The sequence below is a fragment of the Rhinopithecus bieti genome, unplaced genomic scaffold (genome assembly GCF_001698545.2).
Source record: "Rhinopithecus bieti isolate Rb0 unplaced genomic scaffold, ASM169854v2 scaffold_17971, whole genome shotgun sequence".
In the NCBI taxonomy this organism is placed as follows: Eukaryota; Metazoa; Chordata; class Mammalia; order Primates; family Cercopithecidae; genus Rhinopithecus; species Rhinopithecus bieti.
Window position 1 is genome coordinate 116,835 of NW_016809834.1, and position 21,011 is coordinate 137,845.

Genomic DNA, 21,011 nt, shown 5'->3' on the forward strand with positions numbered 1-21,011 from the left:
AATATTGCTTTTAACTTCTCTAAGCTTCAGCTTGCTCTCTTACAAAATGGCATGTGGACATTTGTATTCTTTCATTCCCCACTATTCATTCACCTACTGTTGGCAACAGTCCTGGGTTTCTTTTCGGGATCTACTCCTCCTCTACTCCCAATCTATGTGGCTTTGCTGCAGCCGACTCCCATTCCCTGCTTTGAGGGTGGCTCATGACCTAAGCCTGACCAGTTGAAGTACAGTATCCCCTGGAAATAATGATGGATTGGTTCAGAAATGTTCATGTGGCCTGTGTCAGATCAAAGAGAAAAAAGAGACTGGATGTGAACTTTCTTTTTCTTAATCGGTGTTCATGATGATGTGAGCTGGAAGATGCAGAGGCCTACACCAATCACAAAAGTAAAACCCATCCCGAGGAAGCAGGGCTGAGAATTGACCTTTGGGATACCATTGAACCCTGAATCAACCATCTGAGAAGTCTGGTATACTCATGGACTTTGCAGGGATGTGTGCCAAGGAGAGGTTGTTGTTGCTCCTCTTTCTCCTCCTCTTCCTTCTCCTTCTCCTCTTCCTCATCATCAAGTCATTTACATCTGTAGATTTCTGTTACCTAAAATACTACTAACTGGTAAAATGGCATAATAATAGGACTTCTTTTATGAGGTTCTTGTGGGTATTGAATGATATAATGGGTATAAATGGCTTAATACAACATCTGACATCAGAAATGCAGGCAGCAAATTTTAGCCATTGTAGCTATTATTAATGTTATTGTAATTATTATCTTCATCATTGAATGGATGACCATTCAATATATTTTATAGACGTAGAAATATGGGGAAAATAAGCATTAGTGTACTGTAAGGCAAAGAAGACCTAAAGAGGAGAAAAACTATAAGTAATGAAAAAAGAAATCCCATGATGACTCCTCAGGCTGTTTGGTAGGAGATGTAAGACAAAGAATTGCAGAGCAGAAAACTTACTAATCAGAGACAGCAAGATCCCTTCTGCTTTGCAACTTAAAGTTTGACGGGCTTATGTGAGTGATAATGGAGTTTTACAGTCACATCAGTCTTGAAACTCCAAACCCTGAAATATATAGCCCCAACCTTTTATAGGTCAAATTACCGTTCATTTTATGATAATTTTCATAGTGCCAGATCAAATAAACCAAATTGTTTATTTCAAATGCTTGCAGTGAATTTAGAAAGTGTACTTCATGTTTCAAAGATTTCGTTGTCAGCTGCATCCATGTCCCCACAAAAGGATGCAAAACTCCCCTTTCTTTATGGCTGCAAGTGATTTCCATGGTGTATATGTGCCACATTTCTTAATCCAGTCTGTCACAGAGATGGACCATTTGGGTTCTGATTTCCAAGTCTTGCTAATTGTGAATAGTGCCGCAGTAAACATACGTTGTGCATGTGTCTTCTGTAGTAGAATAATTTTAACAGAGATATTAACCCAAACACGCATGTTCTCATCCATAGGTGGGAACTGAAACATGGGATCCCTTGGACTCGAGGGAAGGGTGAACATCACGCAGCTGGGAGCCTATTATGGGGAGGGAGGGGAGGAGGAGAGGGAGTCATTGGAGTTATACATGTATAAAATGATGAATTGATGGGTGCTGGACGATGTTGATGGGTGCAAGCCACACCAAGCATGCATAAGTTTCACATATGTAACAAAACTGCAGCTATGACACATGTACCTAGAACTTAAAATATAATAAAATAAATAATAAATAAATAAATAAATAAATAATAAAAGAATTTCGTCTGTCATCGAAAAAGAGATTTTTAAAAACGATAGAATGAGCTAAGTTCCTTTGGCACCAATCAAAGGGCTAATTCATTTGCTTTTTTTCATAAATTCTGCTTGCGTGCCCCGGGCAGGGCGGCTTGTGCTTCCGTCGGGGTTTTTTTTTAGGTTCAGCTACCGGGTATCATGTGCACTGGTTTTTTGGGGTTATGGGCAAATTGCGTGGGTTGTAAAGGTTTTGGTTGTACAGATTATTTTGGTCACCCAGGTAATAAGTATAATACTGGATGGGTAGTTTTTCAGTCCTCACCCTCCTCCTGCCCTCCACCCCCAGGAGGCCCCGAATCTCCTGTTGTTTTCTTTGTAGTCCACATGTACTCAATGCTTTACTCTTTCCCACTTACGACAAACCATGTAGCTATTTGGTTGTCTGTTCCGTGGTGTCAGTTTTCCCTACATAAAGGCCTCCCGTTTGCAATCCATGTTCTTCAAAAGGAATGATCTCATTCTTTCTTATGGTTGTCATAAGTTGTGGGTTTAGGTGAATTTTTTTTCTTTTCTTTCTTTTTTTTTTTCTGCCTGTGGATACTGTTTGGACCCACTTGTTTGAAAAGAGTTATTATTTCCTCAGTGGTATGTGTTACTTTGCTGACCTTTGCCAAAAATCAGGCTTGCATAATTACTTATGGGCCTGTTTCGTAGGCTCTCTCTGTTTGGTTCACTGTTGACACGGTGTGCTCTTATTGCTATCCCCAGTGCGCACCAGCTGTCTGATCTTCATAGCTACTGTACTGGCATTCGTCTGTTGGATAGATGGATCGTCCTTCCACTTATTTCTTTTTTCAACATTGTTTATGTTGAGCCCTTTCTGCGATGTGGCGTCCTCGAATTAGTAAATATTAAAGTAGGTTTGTTCTTGTCTATAAATGCGTGGTGGTGCTGATAGTTCTGATGAGACTGCGAAAGACTTATTGAATTTATGGAGAAACTGTCATCTTTGAAAATCGTGTCATCTGTTAATTACTTGTTTGTGTCTCCCAACACAGAATACAGGCTACTATCTTTTCAATTGGTATTTAGGTTGTTTCTTTTAACCGTTTCTCTTTGGTAGAATTTCTGTGGTAAGTCCTGCAGTTCGATCCGGGGATTTGTTAAATGTATATCTTTGTTATTTAATTTCCTAGGGAAGTATTACAAATACTGCTTTTTTTTAAATTTTTTTCATAAATCTGTTACTTGCAAGTCTGACTATCATGGTTTTAAAATGTGTGGTGTGCATAAATGTTTTAAATTCCTATAAAATCTGTTTCAAAAATGTAGCCAAGGTGTTGAAAAAAACATAATTGCTTTTCTGGGCTTTAAGCAAATTTAATATTACATATAAAGTGAAATTGGTGATTTAATCCTGTGGCCAAAAGAAATTGGAAATGAAAATACTGACTAGTATTATTAATGATAAGAGGGAAGCACAGGTTGAGTGATAAACTTCCACTGTCATGCTGGAGTTCAGACATACCTAGCAGACCATTGGAGTGGCTGGTCAGAAGTCTTGGAATGGTACTAAGAACCCACCTTAGGAATGTCTGGTACGATGAACTTAAGTTAGGAACAAAACTTTAGTTCTTGGAAGGAAATAGGCATTTTGAGAATTAAAGTATTAATTTGTTGGTAACCACAATTTCTGGGTGAATAGTTGAGCCCAGGGGAAGGAAAGACAGCTTTAGATAAAACAATAATCTATTTTATTTTAGTTTTTCAACTTTTAGAGTCAAGGAAACATGTGCAGGTTTCTTAAAGGCTATATTGCATGATGCTGAGGTTTGGGGTACAATTGAACCCATCACACAGGTAGTGAGCACAGTACCCAATAAGTAGTTTTTTTATCCTTGCTCCCCACTTCCTAGTCCACTTTCAGTACCCCAGTGTCTATCATTCCTATCTTTATGTCCATGTGTACCCAATGATTAGTTCCCACTTATAAGTGAGAACATGTGGTGTCTGGTTTCTGCATTGATTCGCTTAGGATAATGGCCTCTAGCTGCATCTATGTTGCTGCAAATGACATGATTTTGTTCTTATTTATGGTAGCATAGTATTCCTTAGTGTATATGTACCACATTTTCTTCATCCAATCCACTGTTGATGGGCACCTAGGTTAATTCCGTGTCTTTGCTATTGTAAATAGTGTTGCAATGAAGATATGAGTGCATGTGTCTTTTTGGTAGAAGGATTTATTTTCCTTTGGGTATATACACCCAGTAGTGGAATTGCTGGGTCAAATAATAGTTCTATTTTAACTTCTTTGAGAAATCCCCAAACTGCTTTTCACAGTGGCTGAACTAATGGGCACTCCCACAAATAGTGCATAAGCATTCTCTTTTCTCTGCAGCCTTGCCAACATCTATTTTTTTTTTTTAATTTTTAATAATAGCCTTTCCGACTGGTATGAGATGGTATCTCACTGTGATTTTGATTTGCATTTCTCTGATGATTAGTGATATGGAGCATGTTTTCCTATATTTGTTGGCTGCTTTTATGTCTTCTTTTGAGAAGTGTCTGTTCGGGTCCTTTGCCCCCTTTTTTTTCTTTAAGTTCAGGGGTACGTGCGCAGTTTTTTATTTAGGTAAACTTGTGTTATGCGGGTTTGTTGTACAGATTATTTTGTTACCCAGGTATTAAGCCCAGTACCCATTAGTTACTTTTCTTGATCCTCTCCCCCCTCTCACCCTTCACCCTCCAATAGGCCCCAGTATCTTTTGTTCCTCTCTATGTTTCCAGGTATTGTCATAATTTAGCTCCCATTTGTAAGTGACAACATGTGGTATTTGGTTTAATGTTCCTGTGTTAGCTTGCTAAGGATAATGGCCTCTGGCTCCATCCACATTCCTGCAAAGGACATGATCTTGTTCTTTTTTATGACTCATAGTTTTCCATGGTGTATAGGTATCACATTTTCTTTAGCTAGTCTACGATTGATGGTCATTTTAGGTTGATTCTATGTCTTTGCTAACGTGAATAGTGCTGCAATGAACATATGTGTGCATGTGTCTTTATGATGGAACAATTTATATTTCTTTGGGTATATACCCAGTAATGGGATTGCTGAATTGAATGGTAGTTCTGTTTTTAGGTTTTTGAGGACCAATCACCACCAACAGTGTATAAGCATTCCTTTTTCTCCACAACCTTGCCAACATCTGTTATTTTTTAATAATATTCTGGTGTGAGATGGTCTCATATTATTGTGGTTTTGATTTGCAATTCACTAATGATCAGTAATGTTGAGTTTTTTTCATGATTGTTGACTGCATGTATGTCTTCTTTCGAAATGTATCTTTTCATGTCCTTTGCCCACTTTGTAATTTTTTTTCTTGTAAATTTCTTTAAGTTTCTTACAGATGTTGGACATTAGACCTTTGTCAGATGCATACTTTGCAAATATTTCTTTTCATCCTCTAGATTATTTATTCACTCTATTGATAGTTTCTTTTGCTGTGCAGAAGCTCTTTAGTTTAATTAGATCCTATTTGTCAATTTTTGCTTTTGTTGTAGTTGATTTTGTTGCAGTTGCTTTTGGTATCTTCTTCATGAGATTTTTGCGCATTCCTATGTCCAGAATGGTGTTGCCTAGGTTGTCTTCCAGTGTTTTTGTAGTTTTGGGTTTTAAATTTAAGTATTTAATCAATTTTAAGTTAATTTTTGTATGTGGTATAAGGAAGGGGTCCAGTTTTAATCTTCTGCATATGACTAGGCAGTTATCCTAGCACCATTTATTGAATAGGTAGTCCTTTCCCCATTGCTTGCTTTGTCAGCTTTTTCAGAGATTAGATAGTTGTAGGTGTGTAGCCTTACTTCTGGGTTCTCTATTCTGTTTTATTGGTCTATGTGTGTGTGTTTGTACCCGTACCATGCTGTTTTGCTTACTGGATCCCTATTTGAAGTCAGTTTGAAGTCAGATAGCGTGATGCCTCCAGCTTTGTTCTTTTTGCTTAGGATTGCCTTGGCTATTCAGTCTCTTTTTTGATTCCATATGAATTTTAAATATTTTTTCTAGTTCTGTGATGAACGTTATTAGTAGTTTAATAGGAACAGTATTGAATCTATAAATTGCTTTGGGCAGCATGGCCATTCTAATGATATTGTTTCTTCCTATCCATGAGTATAGAACATTTTTCCATTTGTTTCTTTCATCTCCGACTTCTTTCAGGAGAGTTTTGTAGTTCTCCTTATAGAGATCTTTCACTTCCCTGGTTAGCTGGATTCCTAGGTATTTTATCTGTGTGCGTGTGTGGCACTTGTAAATGGGATTACATTACTGATTTGGCTCTCAACTTGGCTACTGGTGGTGTGTGGGAGTGCTAGTGATTTTTGTACATTGATTTTTGTATCCTGAGACTTTGCTGAAGTTGTTTATCAGCTTAAGGAGCTTTTGAGCTGAAACTATGGCATTTTCTAGATATAGGATCATGTCATCTGCAAACAGGGATAGTTTGACTTCCTCTCTTCCTATTTGGATGTGCTATATTTCTTTCTCTTTTCCATTACTATGGTGAATAGGAGTGGTGAGAGAGGGCGTCCTTGTCTTGTGTCAGTTTTCAGTGGTAATGTTTCCAGCTTTTGCCCATTCAGTATGATGTTGCCTGTGGGTTTGCCATTGATGGCTCTTACTATTTTGAGGTATCCTTCTTCAACACCTAGATTACTGGGAGTTCTTAACATAGAGAGGTGTTGAATTTTATCAAAAGCCTTATCTGCATCCATTGGTTTTTGTCTTTAGTTCTGTTTATGTGATGAATCACATTTATTGATTTGCATATGTTCAACCAACCTTGCATCCCAGGGATAAAGCCTACTTGATCATGGTTGATCAGCTTTTTGATGTGCTGCTGGATTTGTTTTGCCAGTATTTTACTGAGAATTTTTGCATCAGTGTTCAAGGATATTGGCTTCAAGTTTTCTTTTTATGTTGTGTCTCTACCAGATTTTGCTATCAGGATGATGCTGGCCTTATAGAATGAGTTAGGGAGGATTCTTTCTCCCTCAATTTTGGTACCAGCTCTTCTTTGTACATCTGGTAGAATTCAACTGTGAATCTGTCTGGTCCTGGGCTTATTGTGATTGGTAGGCTATTTATTACTGATTCAATTTCAGAGCTCATTACTGGTCTGTTCAGGGACTCAATTTCTTACTGGTTATGTCTTAAGGGTGTATGTGCCCAGGAATTTACTAATTTCCTCTAGATTTTCTAGTTTATGTGTATAGAGGTGTTCATAATATCTTCTGATGGTTGTTTGTATTTCTGTGGGGTCAATAGTAATATCCCCTTGTTGTTTCTGGTTATGTTTATTTGGAGCTTCTCTATTACCTTCTTTATTAGTCTAGCCAGCAGTCTAGCTAGCTCCTGGATTCGTTGATCTTCTACATTTTTTGTGTGTCTTAATCTCCTCCAGTTCAGCTCTGATTTTGGTTATTTCTTGCCTTCTGCTAGCTTTGGAGTTGGTTTCCTCTTGGTTCTCTTGGTTCTCTTAGTTACACTGCTAGGTTGTTAAATTAAGATCTTTCTAACTTTTTGATTTGCACTTTTTAATGGGGTTATTTGTTTCTTGCTTGTTGAATTGCTTAAGTTCCGTATAGATTCTGGATATTAGACCTTTCTCAGATGCATAGTTTGCAAAAATTTTCTCCCATTCTGTAGGTTGTCTGTTTACTCTGTTGATAATTTCTTCTGCTGTCTTTTTATAGTTTGAGGTCTTGCATTTAAGTCTTTAATCCATTTTGAGTTAATTTTTGTATATGGTGATAGTTGTCCAGTTTTATTCCTCTGCATATAGATAGCCAGTTATCTAGCACCATTTGTTGAATAGGGAGTCCTTCCCCATTGATCATTTTTGTTGAATTTGTCAAAGATCAGATGGCTCTAGGTGTGCAGCTTTATTTCTGCGTTCTCTATTCTATTCTACTGAAAAACCATCTATTTTACTGCAAACATGGCAACTCACTTTGGCACTGCTCTGGAGCCTCCCTACCAAGGTGCAACACTAAGGAGAAAGGCTGGTTAGTGTTCTTTCTCATCCTGCCACTGGCTGCCACATTGAATTACTGGGCTCAGGACTTGGTAGTTCCTGAAGCTTCAGGTGGTTCAGCACAAAGGCTGCCATCACTGGCAGGGTAGCATGGAGTTCCTAGGAGTGGAGTCCATTCCTGGGACCTGCACGGCAGTGGCCTTAGGGTCTGCTGGGCTCACATGGTGGAAGAGGACAGCACCACACCATGCTATGCCAGGAAGCATGGACAGAATAGCAGTATGGGCTTGGGGATTGGTCTGGATACCTTGGGAAGACGGCACACATAGGACACCCTTGGGGACCCTAAGAATTATTTGGACTGTGAGCACTTTACAGAGGGTTGATGATCAACCTTATCATGTGGTGGGTTAATGGCGGTAAACTGTGGGCTGAGGTACTCATGGACCTCATGCATCTTTATTAATGAGAACTGGGGACATTTGGATGCACATCAATTAATATTATATATTGCTCTCTGACTCCAAATTCAAAAACATGTTTTTTGATTGATCTGACACCAAAGAAAATAAAAGAAGACAAGGAGAATATTTTGTGTGAACTAATTTGAGCTTCTCATTCATTCAAATGTTATAACAATTAACAGAGGTGGACTACTTGGCTTTTATTGCTAGCATTTGTGTTATGTTATCATTCCAAATCACGTTCACATTTAAGAAGCATTACACATTTTCTGATGTATTTTATCTAAACAAAGACTTCTTGCTTTTTGGAACCAAATGAAGACAGGTTTTTCATAATCCCCACTAACGTGACCAAGTGTCCAGTCAGTACACAAAGATAAGATCTTCACAGTTGGTAGTTGAACAGGTACCAGAAGGCATGGAAAATGCAGTTTTTCAAAATGAGAACACAGACTTTGGAAGAAAGCTTACAATTCTTTTACTGAGTCTAAGTAATTCATCTGCCTTGGGAAGGGACACAGAGCAGATTAAGTAACCTTTGCATGTTCAACAAGTAACTAGCAGCCAAACAGACGAAATTAACTTGCTTCTAATACTCTATCTTTCTTCCCACAAACCACAAATGCTTCATGAAAATACTTTAAATGTTCCTAAAACATGTCCCAAGCTCAATTTTGCACCATACCTTGGAGTATCGCTCTTTACTATAACTTCTGTGTGATCAGCCAGGAGATCTGCTTGGTAATTTGCAGGCAGGAGACAGGTAGTTCGACATATTCCATGGCCCCATTCCTTGTTGCCTCTGTGGAGGAATTTCACTGCAATGGGGATGGCTAATGCCATCACTGGGGGTCGGTTGTAATTCTGAGGAACATATAAGAAAGCCACAAATAATAAGTGCACTCATTATTCATTCCTTCATTCATTCACCATTTCAAAAATATTATTGGATGAAGCTCCAGAGTACAGCTGTAAACACAGGCCTTGACCCTGTTTATATTGTATGTTGGCGAGTTCTGGGAACATCTTGGTTTTGTTTAAGAACCTAAGACAAACAGGCAGTTAACAGCATAAACTGATGACAGCCGATGAATGGGCAAAAGGCAGTGGGTGCTAAGACAGCCGAGAAGGAGCACTCAATTCAGCCTTTGGGAATATCAAGAAAGACTTCCTGGAGGAAGGTAATGGTCTTAGTTGGGACCTCATGGGATTGAATAAAAGATGGCTGGTGCTGGCAAGGCAGGGAGTAGGACCGAAAAGAAGGAAGAGTAGGTGTGCAGAGAACCGGAGGTGAGGGATACCTGATGGCATTGGGGAGTTGTAAAAAGCTCAGGATGGCTGGAATGTGGTATGTGTGAGGAAACTGGATGTGGGAGGGTGAGGGAGAGATGGGCGGTAAACAGGGGCATGGATTATGAAAGGCCCGGCATACCAGGCTGAGAAGTTTTGGAATGATCTTTAGGTTAATCGAGGGCACGAGGAACGGGAATCAGTTGTCAAATTTACACTTGAGAAAAAAACCTAAGGAATGTTGAACAAGCTGGCTTTTTTGACTATATCTATTCTTTAAAAATTAAAGTTCAGTTAATTAGTTTCAGAGGCAAAAAAATAAATGAATGTAAGAGCTAAAACCTTAAAGGTATTCTGGATCCTAAAATATTCTCCTTCTTTGATTTACTTTGTTACTGCAATAATAATATCCTTACATATAAAGTATCCTATTCAGCATTTAGTTACCAATTAAGGAATAATACTTAGAAAATACAAATTGTTTCTTTTTTTTTTCTACCACACAACATTTTGGTCAACAAATTGTTTTCTTAAAAATGAATGTCATATTCACTGCCCCTGCCCTCAACCCCACCTCTCAGACTAACTGTAGAAAAAAAAAAAACTGGTGGTGGTGCAGTGTGTTTGGGAGAAATAGTCCTGGACTCCTACTCTTGTATTATTTGATGGAAAACGTTCTGTGTTGATTAACCATTGTTATATTAGATCTTTGTTTTGTAACTTGGCTTGTATCCCTGATTAATACAATGCAACGCCAGGACCACTTTCATTCTTTAACTTTCCCTGTGACTTAAAGGAAAACTTATATCTTAGAATGAAATGTAGAATTCTGCCTTTATACATTCAAATCCTACAATAGGACAAACAAAGGACATGAGATATAAAATTGTCATTGATCATACACCTTCACTGAGCAATAGAAATGTGGGCAGTTGGGTCAACTGAGTTATTTGCATGGGGGAAAAACATATCTCCACCCCTTTATCTGCCGTTAACTAAAAATCCAATTTAGGGATAATCGCGATCTAAAGACCCCGCAAACGTGAAAAATAAACAAGACAGGAGAAGAAACCCAGGAGAACATCTGATGGCCTCACAGGTAGACAAATACTTCCTTAAACTAACTCAAAATAACATAAAAAAGGTCAAAAAGTGGATAAAATCAAGAACTTTAGTCATTAAGAGTACAATTTAAAAACGTAAAAGATAAATCCAAAGAATGAAAGAAGATATCTATTAATATGTTCTGCGGTACTAGTAAACCTTTGGATAAATGTGTGTGTGTGTGTATATTATATATGTATTATGTAATATATATATAATAACATATATATATACACACACTCTTCCAATCCACAAGAAAAGAAGACAGGCAATCAAATAGAAAATAAGCAGGACTTAAACAGATACTTTACAAAATAAAGCCCCAAAACATGAAAATATGCTCAATTTCATTAATTTTTAATTTTGGTCTGGGTTCTGATTACAGGATTGTATTTGGAGAGAATTCATCAAGATATGATATGACCTATTTTCATATCACAAAAGCACAGTTATGCAATTTCAGATTTTAGCTATTCTTTTAAATAGATTCAAAAGTTAGTATGAATACAGGATTGCATATTGGACACATGCATTATATAAACAACCCTTGTCTTAGGGTTCTACAAAGGACAATGACACACAGTGGTGGAGTCAATGCAGCCAAAAGTATAATAATGGTGGTGACAGTGTCAGGAAGATGACTTGTCTATTCACACTGAGTATGGGAATCAGGTAAAATAAATATTATGGGATTCGTGAGGCACTCAAATGTATGTTCCTTAAAGAGCTAATGAGTTTTGGGAGTGATAACATTCATATCTCGATATCCAGTCCATAAATCTTTCCTGAAGTCACAGAAAATATCATTCTATGATTTTTCTCCGATCTCCATATCATCAGCCTTTTACACTCCTGCCCAATATACATTTATCTTTCTTCTGGAGACTCTACCCTAATTCCGCTCTGTGAAACTGTCCAGGTGCTTCTAATGAAGGTATCTCTACCTTTGGTCTTAAAGATGATCAAGTGACTCAGACACTGACCAATGAGAGAATCACATTTCCCTGGTTCGAGGATGGACAAGTTACCAAATTATAATTAAGGAGCCATGAAATGGCTCTGTGAAAGAGATTCTCTCTCCCGCTGTATTTAAAGTATTGAGAAGGGAGGATCAAAAGTAGTTGCCATCATCTTGTGACCTCAGTAGGAGACAAACTGTATGAGACTCAAGAAAACATGGTTCTATCTGAGAGACCAGATCCTGGTAATAACGCATTTGAGCCCAATGCCTTAGGCTGTGCCTGAGGCCAGTTATATTCCTAAAGTTTTCTAAATGAGCCAATTAAATCTCTTGCACTTAAGCGTTCCTGCCTCCCCAGTCACTAGAAACAAAAATGGAGCTGATAAATCTTTAATCCATTCCTGCAGTTCCATCTATTTTCCAGACTCAGGGGTCAATCTGACCACTGGGCAGAGAAAACAGGTATTCCATAACCTAACCTGATACCCTACTATTAAGTCAGTTGTGTTGAAAACTCTGATGCTATTCTTTGGCGATAAATCATGTGTCTATATAGCAGTTCCTCTCAGTAGGCCTCTGTCCTACCCATCCTAGAGTTCTCAACATCACGGAAGTTATCAGAACCATAGCCCATAGCCAGTATCCTCTGATGACTTTCCTGAATGCCTCTGTCTAGATTGTCTTCCCTCCCAGTGAATTTAATTGGGCCTGATCTGACTGGGTCATTACTGATACGATGAGCTTTGAGACCTCTCTGAGAGGCTGGCTGCTCCCTTCCCCAGGGGTTAGTCCTCAGCTTTAGAAGTCAGGGCATGTGCTTGGTTGGAACACAAAAAATTGTTTGGATCCACTAAGGCTAACTCACGCCAAAGGATTTCCAAAAGGCTGGTACATAACCAGGCATGCCAGTGTACTCAACCCCAGTGAGAGGCTTTCATAGGTCAGACCTAGGGTATCCCTTTCACATTTGCAGGATTCCTAGGAGACAGATTAGAAACTAGAATGTTCACTCATGGGCACAAAATGAGATCAGAGCAGAGAGAGATCCTGAGGGATATTTCATGTAGACCATGGTGAAACCTGATTAAAAGAAGACTCCTGCCCCATAACTGAATCTCTTTCTCTGGTCATTGGAAGTTTCCTTTCATCAGATTCAGTATTTTTCCTAGTGGTGCCGGACAAACATGCCAAAATAATGACACAACATTGAGCATCCTCTTTTTGTTAACATACTGATCAAACATCTGGTGTTTAGAAAAGCTAATTGATTTGGTCATTTTTTCTCAATTATATTCTGTCCCTGCTCCCTTGACTTACATCCAAAAAAGTTACTTATTAGAGCATTGGGTATTCCTCAAACATCTCAGTCTCACCTATGCAATTTCTTGGGTTGCTCCTATAGGCAGCCAATCTCTTCCTTGCATGTAGGTTTTTGCTAGTTCAACTTTTAGATGACACATCCTTGTCCCTATCATCCTTGTCCCAGCTTTGAGGGTTGAACACAATGACACAATTATTCTCAAAACTTTCCAATCAAGAACTCCACGCCTAAGTTTATTTTATCTACTCTGGGTCTTTCACCAAGAACAACTTGTAGATAGAGAGACACACATCTTCCATCAGAGGAATACGTCTTCAAGCACGTGTACTTGTAACTTGCTGAGACACCAAAATTGTCAATTTTTTTTTTTGAGTGCATTAACTGGGAAGTGTTCCTTACTTTCTATGAACACAGACAGAAACAGTGAAAGATCAATGGATATCAGTATTCCCAGTAACTGATGTTATATAAACCTTGGGATGAGTTAGCACTCACCAGTAATAATGAAAAACAGGCGATCTCAATCAATTTGATCATATTCTTTTTTACAATTCTAGATGTTCTAGAGAAAATTAGTGGCCAGCCATTCAAGTCTCTGAAGTGGTTCTAAGTAAAGTATATAAAATCCCCCCCAAAATATGTCTTTATTTTTTTTAATTAACACACTCAATTTTTTTTCATAGCATGGCATCTGGAAATCTTTCATATGACAAAAAAGTGAAACAAGCAAAGAGCAAATAGTTCATACAAACACCAAGAAACTGCTAAAAAAGGCTCTGAATCACTAGACAGTGACTAGACAGTTTCTGGTGTATCAAAAAGCCCTGGGCAAAGGGCTGGGGGGCCAAGATGAGCCTGGACAAACAAGGGTTCCATGGACCTAACAGGTACCAAACAAGATCCAGTGGCTGAGCTTCACTTTCAAGGGCAGCAAAAGGAGTTGGTAATGCAGGAGATCGCAAGCCCATGAAATTATTTCATCTCTAGAATTATTTGGGTCACAGAAATGCTAATGGCATGCATGCAGAGAAAGCCCTATGATTACAGTTTTACAAACAAATGACTTTAACAGCAGCTGATAATGCCAGAGCCTATGACAGACCTTGCTTCTCAGTGCAGATGTGAGCATGTTGGATGAATATCATCTTACAGTTTGGTGCTGAGGGAACAAATTCAGTGAAGTACAGCATAGAAATAGACTTTCTTGTGGAGACAATTATATCTAGCTGTAGAGGTTAAACAAGAGAGCTTTGTTCTATGGATGCCAAGAATTATATTTCTAAACTAGATTAGCACCAATTTGAACTTTGGTGGAAATTGTCCCTTTGAAAATGCACTTTGGGAATGTTTCCCCGTGTTTTAAAATTGAGAAGAATAAAGCTAAGTAGGAAAGATATCTATCTGAGGCAATAGCAACTAAAAAGCTCTTTGGCTCTTAGGCCTTGAATTCAAGTAAGAACCATAACAATCGATTAAGCTCAAGAAATATTAAACCTCATTTATTAAAATAGGGTTCCTTGACTATTCATCAAGCATTATCAATCAAAGCTAAACCAATTTTGGATTTACATATAAAATGGTTCTTTCTTCCCAGCATAGCTATATGTAAAATCTAATTGGCACACAAGCCTAAGTTTTCCCAGCGTATTTTCTGGCAGGTAACAGGAAGCAGGTCTCAGGAGCCTGGGAGCGTACATCCCAGTCTCCTCCCATTTCATGCCACTATCTGGGCATTAGGTACTGAAGCCTACTCTGGAGAGAAATGTAGCTGATATGAAAGCCAGAGGGTAGCCATGTCTCCTGAGCTCCTTCACTCAACCATTCAGCAAATATGATTTGAGCACCTACTATATGCCAGGCACTATTCTATGTGCTGGGATTACTTTAGTGAATAATAGAGCTTATAATTTGGGGAAAGGAGAGACAGGATATTTTAAAAGTGGCTATAACACATAATTAAATCAATAGCTTGTTAGAAAGCATTGAGTGTTATTTTAGTCACCCAAATAATGATAGTGTTAGTCTCCTAGATAGTGATAATGATGATGATACCAACTCCCTATATTCTAAATATTTTGTCTATTATTTAAAGTCTATTAATTTACTTTTCACAGCAAACTCATGAGGCAGCTTCTCTTAATATCTGCATTTTACATATGAGGCAATTAAGGCCCAGAAAGATTAATTTTCCCAAGACCACACTACAGGTACAGAGCGGAGCTGGGATTGCCTCCTGAATAAACTGCTAGATTGGCATAACCAGTCCCATCTGTAAGAGTTGTGAAGGAAATGCTCTCCACTGTCTGAGGCACTTCACATGCGACACCAGCAAGGGCAGAGTTTAAACCTTCATATTGCATTGACTGGGGAAGAAGAACTGAGAAGACTGTGCGGCATCAAGGAGAAGGAACCGCAGGTCCTTCTATAAAGAGGGAAAAGTAGACACTTTCTGATTTTCCAGCAGCAGATCTGGAGATTATTTCTATTACCCCTCTTACCCTGCTTTGGTTATTTCCCTCTTCATGTAGTCATCAACAGTGGTAGCAGAGATGCAGGGAAGATGAAATGTGGAGCTGATTAAATACATGGCAATGGCTCTGCTAAGTGATTTGGCTGGGGAAGAGGCTGTGACTGCAGTAGAGTGAGGATAAAGCTAGGCATTGGCTGCCAGGCTTCATGATGGTTGACCTGTCAATTCTCTAGAATTTCATTCTAGAACAGCAGCTGTGTCAATCATTATAATGTCCTTGAGGTACATTTTAATTTTAATCAAGTTTGTCAAGTTTGTTTTTATCCTAGAAGGTAATACACATTGTATGGGTATATTGTTTTCAGGATTTTCTAGGAGCAAAAAAAAGTGGGGGTGGGGATGGCCAATTCCATGTAGATATCTGGTCAGAGGGTTACAGGAAACTGTTAACTCTAGATAAGCTGTGCTTTGAATTAGGTACTTCCATATAGTGGCTAGAGCACAGATAGAGATTGCTTTTGTAATAAAAGATCCTCTTCACATGTACCTACCACCACCAATGAGAAGTACTAAACTCCAATAGTTTGATGTCTTGAATGGAACCAGCTGGATGCTCATTTTCATTGCAGTGCAAGCCTGGATTAATTTGCTAGCTACAAACCACTATTTCTATTGAGTACTTACTATGTAGCAATTGTACTACGTAAACACTGTATATGCAGTATCATTTTTAACCTTCATAACCGTCCGGAGCAGGAGGTATTGTTATCCCAACTTTAGAGATGGCAGAACAGAAATTGAGAGAGAGAAAATACCTTGCTAATCTCTCCTCTTAATAAGACCAAGATCCAAATGACATGGAAGCCTCAAGCTCTAAAGCTCTTTGCTATTCTATTCTTAGAGTCTCCTGAGAGAGTCAGAATTTCTGACTGGGAGATGACATGGAAGGTGATCTGATTCAATTCTCTATTTTATACATATGTTGAGAGACTTGTCTAAGGACACAAGATGTGTAGAAACATATGGCCCAAAGCCAAAAAACAAATTCACAAGTGTACACCCCATATATGTAGTGATTTTGTATTGAGGGAAGAGTAGAAGGTGAGTTCTGGAAATTTTAAAAGTTATTTTAAGGTAAATGTGGCAAGTTCACAAATTTGGGGACCAAGAAAAGAAGTATAATTACCAACTAAAAGAGAAAAAAGAATGGTCACCTGAAGTAGGTTTGAGGGTAGACCGACAAGAGGAAATCTGGGGGACAAAAAGACAAGTGTGTGTGTGTGTGTGTGTACACATTTAGCTTAAAATGACAGTGAAGTGGCCAGAAAAAAGAAATCAAATGAAATGGCCGAGGGTTCGGGAAGAAGAAATGACTGGGCCTCTGCCTGATCAGATAGTAAGACCAAGACCCTGGGTTGCTTATCTGGGGAGATGGGATGGATGAAGAGGGAATCACTCATTTTTGTTGTTTGTTTTCCTTCCATTTTGTGTAAAGCTAAAAATGCTGAGTGTCTAACTATTGAAAGTTGGTCTATTGTTTCATTTTACTGAAAAAAAATAGAAGAAAATGAGTCATTTGGATTTCTACACATTCCCCACAGGAACCTAAATTACAAGTAATACCAAAATCATCCTTTCAATGTTTACTGCAAGCCAAAAACTTCCCTTTAAAATCTGATGAGAGCTAAACATAAATGCTATGACCACAGCTTTGCCTTTGGTTCCTGGGGCTGCCTTTCTGGGACCCCTAGGGGTGGGCAGGACAAGATGCTGAACTTTGCTGAAAGCAAGTTTGCCTTTAGGCCTTCATGCTTTCCATTTTAGTGGCTTCTGCCTCCTTCTGAGGGCCTACCATGAACACCCCACCCCTACACTGGCCCTACATACCAGACTTACCCACTTCTCTGCCTGACTTGTCCCTCTTAACCAAGGAGCCTACTAGTCTTCAGTCCTTTTCTCTTTCGCTTCCCAAAATATCAGCTCTTGACCTCAGAACCCTGCTCTCAACAATCTTACAAACTCATTTATACTAAGTCTTGTTCATCAGTGAGTTGAGCATTTCAATTTCTCAAAAGCTTTTAATTCCCTACAACATATCCCATCCCCTTTAAGTAGGAGACATAACGCTTTACGCAGAATAAAACATCCCATCTAACATAAATGTTAGAATTATGGGCATTTTGGAAAGGTAGCATGCTTACAATTCTCTGATCTTGGTCTTATTTCACAAATCTGTACTTTTGCACAAGCTGTTTTCCTATGTAGACTGTCTTCTCACTCTAATTAGCCTATTTAATGAAATTCCTGCTAACTGCTCATAAGCCTTCCTAACACGATCTCCACCCAGAAAACTTTCTCTGATTATTCTAAAACTGCGTTAACACAGGAGCCACTCACCATGGGATGCTCTTGAGCATCTGAAGTGTGACTAGTCCATTTAGTGAGGCACTAAAATGCACATCAGATATGTAAGAATTGTGTAAAAAAATGATGAATCACAAGGTCAGGAGTTCAAGGCCAGCCTGGCCAATATGGTGAAACCCCTTCTCTACTAAAAATATACAAAAATTAGCCAGGCATGGTAGCAGGCACCTGTAGTCCCAGCTACTGGGGAGGCTGAGGCAGGAGAATCACTTGAACCCGGGAGGCGGAGGTTGCAGTGAGCTGAGATCATCACGCCACTGCACTCCAGCCTGGGCGACACAGTGAGACTCCATCTCAAAATAATAATAATAATAATAATAAATAAATAATAAATTTTAAAAATGTTATATTTGATCGGCATGTTGAAAATGACACTATTTTGGATACAAATGGATTGAGGAAATATATTATCAAAATCAATTTCATCTTTATTTTACTTAAGTGGCTACTATAATTTTTTTTTTAATTTTTTAATTGAGACAAAATATACATATATAATTTACCATCTTTAAAATTTTTACGTGTACAGTTCAGTGGTAATAAATATATTTGCATTCTTTTCTCCCTCTTCACCACTGTTCCCCACTTACCCTGGGACAAAACATTTAAAATTACATCCTTAGCTTCTATTTGGCTTGTATTAGATTTCTATTGGATAGTGCTGCCCTAAAGACCAATGGTTTTGAACCTGCAGGGGGAGAGGGATAGGATGGTTAAATTGTCTGGATGTCTGTTAAGGTGCATACTGGAGTGAAATAAACTATGTTTCTGATATATATCAATAATATACCGAGATAATCAATGAAGAGCAAACGCATTTGGGTCTTTGGTGTTCTATCAAGGACTATCCATCTTTTGTTAATCTTGCTGCAATCCTCATTTTCTCCCCACCTACCCTTAACCCTGGGGATGAAGGAGACACAGTGTGGGTCTTTCGTTCAGTTGATCAATTCCTAGACTGAGCAGATGAGGTATAATATGATCCAGTTAATCATTAACAACTGTGGGGAAAAAAGGAAGACGAATAAAGGACGCTCATATCAGCTGCCACATGCACTGCTAAGCGTTTTAACATAACCAGAATTTCCTGACCTGTGCTCAGTGGAACACAGGTTCTGAGGGATTTTCATAGTGTTGTGTTGGGAGTGGGGAGGAGAAAGGAGATTCCATGGTGAAATCAGACTGGAAAATGCTGGCCTAAACAAGGTTAACCAGCCTTCTTTATTGCAGTACTTTACAGAAACTTTAATGTGCCATGAAACATTGTGATCGCTCAAAAGGGAAAAAACGAATTGTTTCCCAGCTTATTTGATCATAAAATTCTTTCTTGAGAAACACCTATCATCATGTCTGGTTGGTAAATTTGTCATAGACAATGTCATTTAACGTGCACTTCACATGGAGGACCCTGTGGCTTAGGAATTTAAGTGACTTGCCCAACATTGCAGTGTTATACAACTCATTAGTGGCTGAGCCAAAACTCCAAATTCACATTTACACCATAGGAAAGAATTAACTGTGGTCAGAACAGGCAAATACCAACAAGAAAAATTCTCAATGCACATAGAAATATGTCTGAAATGACTTAGTCACTTTCCCTGCTACATCCCGAGCTCACTGCCCCTCAGTTCATTTTCTGCTTCTACTGTGTTCTCCCTGGTTGAAAGAGATCTCCTCTTCTGAATTTTTTAGTACTACTCCGGTGGGTCTTGGCACATATTACTTTATTCTTAATTTTTTATATGTATACTCTCCAAACAGATTAGAGGCTTGCAGTGGTATCACTTGAATTCCCTATAATGTGTCTTGCATGTAGCAGGAGCTCTATAGAACTTTCTCAGTTTATTAATTACCAGCCCTCCCAGCTGAGCTATTGATGGCTTGTGGTGTCTTTTTACAGTATCTAAATGCTACAGAAACATTGGCTCTTGGTTCAGAGATATCATGGGTTCACCTAGGCTGCCAACTCAGTATCAAATAGCCTGATGTTGAACACTGACATACCTGTAAAATGCAACTCATGATATCAGATGCAATTTTTGCATGAGGAGTGTCTTCATCTTTCCCGAAGGGTCTCAGGTTATGTTCCAAGCAGGAGTCCCAGAGCCCCACAAGGGCCTTTGCATGCTTTTCAATGGATTCAGTCTCTCTGATGGCTGTTGTGATTCTTGTGATACAGATTTCAACTACTGCCTGGTCATTGTTATTGGTTTGGTAATCCTGTTTGGAAAGAAAATCTTCATATTAAATAATACTCTAGAAAGTTATCCTTCAAAGGACAAAATACTAACTCAGTCATTTAGAAAATGGGTGCACCATGCTGTGTGCCAAGGGGTGAGGGTGTAGAGCCTAATACAGTAAAGGCTTTCTTCCTTGGAGATCCTAATCTTGTGGAAGAGGCAGATAGTCAAACATGCTAAAATGGAGTAGGTTCTACTATCACCCTTAGACAGGGATCCCTGAGAATCCACAGGCGCTTAACTATTCATTTGCAAGTGGGTTTAATCTTTAGACTGTTTCGGTTTCTAAGTCCATTACAGGGCAGGGGTTACTTTTTACTCTGACATTTCAGCAACTTTTGTGAAATGTTTCAATTTACCCTTCAATTTCCCCTCATTAGTTTTCTCCCTCTTTCTGGACATAATGGAACACATCATTTCATCTCTCCCTTTTCAACTCAGATAACTACAAAACCCATTTTAGCTTTCCCCAACCAGGTTTTCCTCCATTCCCCTGTTTTAATTCTCCCTCAAATACCTGATCATCTTTACTGAGAAATAATGGGACCTCCAAAACATCTAAATGTTAAAACAGGCCCATTGCATTAATTTGGAAAATTGGTCTGACTGTGAACTTCACATGGTGGACTCACAAAACTGAAAACATAATAGAGCAGGAAAGTATTTAGAGCCTGACAACATCATGTGAGATCAGAGATGGGAAATGACGGGGTTTTTGGGCACTACACCAAACTCCAGTTTTAACAATTTTCTGTTGCTGTTGCCATAACCAATAGGGCAGTAAACATCTTGTGCATGAAGCTCTGTCTACATTGCAGATTATTTATATGCTAGAGCCTCCAGAAGTGAAAATTTCTGAGACAAAGGACAGGAACATTTTTAAGGCTCAAATGAGGTATGCTGAACTATGTTCCAGAAAGGTTTTACAAATTCGAACTCCCTCTAGCTGGGTAATAGCA

At 38.7% G+C, this 21,011-nt stretch overlaps 1 protein-coding gene across 7 annotated transcripts in view; it reads right to left on the reverse strand.

Moving 5' to 3' along the window:
- VEPH1 (ventricular zone expressed PH domain containing 1) overlaps nt 1-21,011 on the reverse strand; it is a 154,805-nt gene that overhangs the window by 102,495 nt on the left and 31,299 nt on the right. For 3 of the 7 annotated variants that reach the window (XM_017890559.1, XM_017890558.1, XM_017890556.1), the window contains exons 3-4: nt 19,817-20,032; nt 8,870-9,106 (exon numbers count right to left, since the gene is read on the reverse strand). In XM_017890559.1, coding sequence (XP_017746048.1) covers nt 8,870-9,106; nt 19,817-20,032 — 453 coding nt within the window. Of the gene's footprint in view, nt 1-8,375; nt 9,107-19,816; nt 20,033-21,011 lie in introns of those variants that run through there. The other 4 variants (XM_017890562.1, XM_017890561.1, XM_017890560.1 and 1 more) reach the window with 3 other exon arrangements.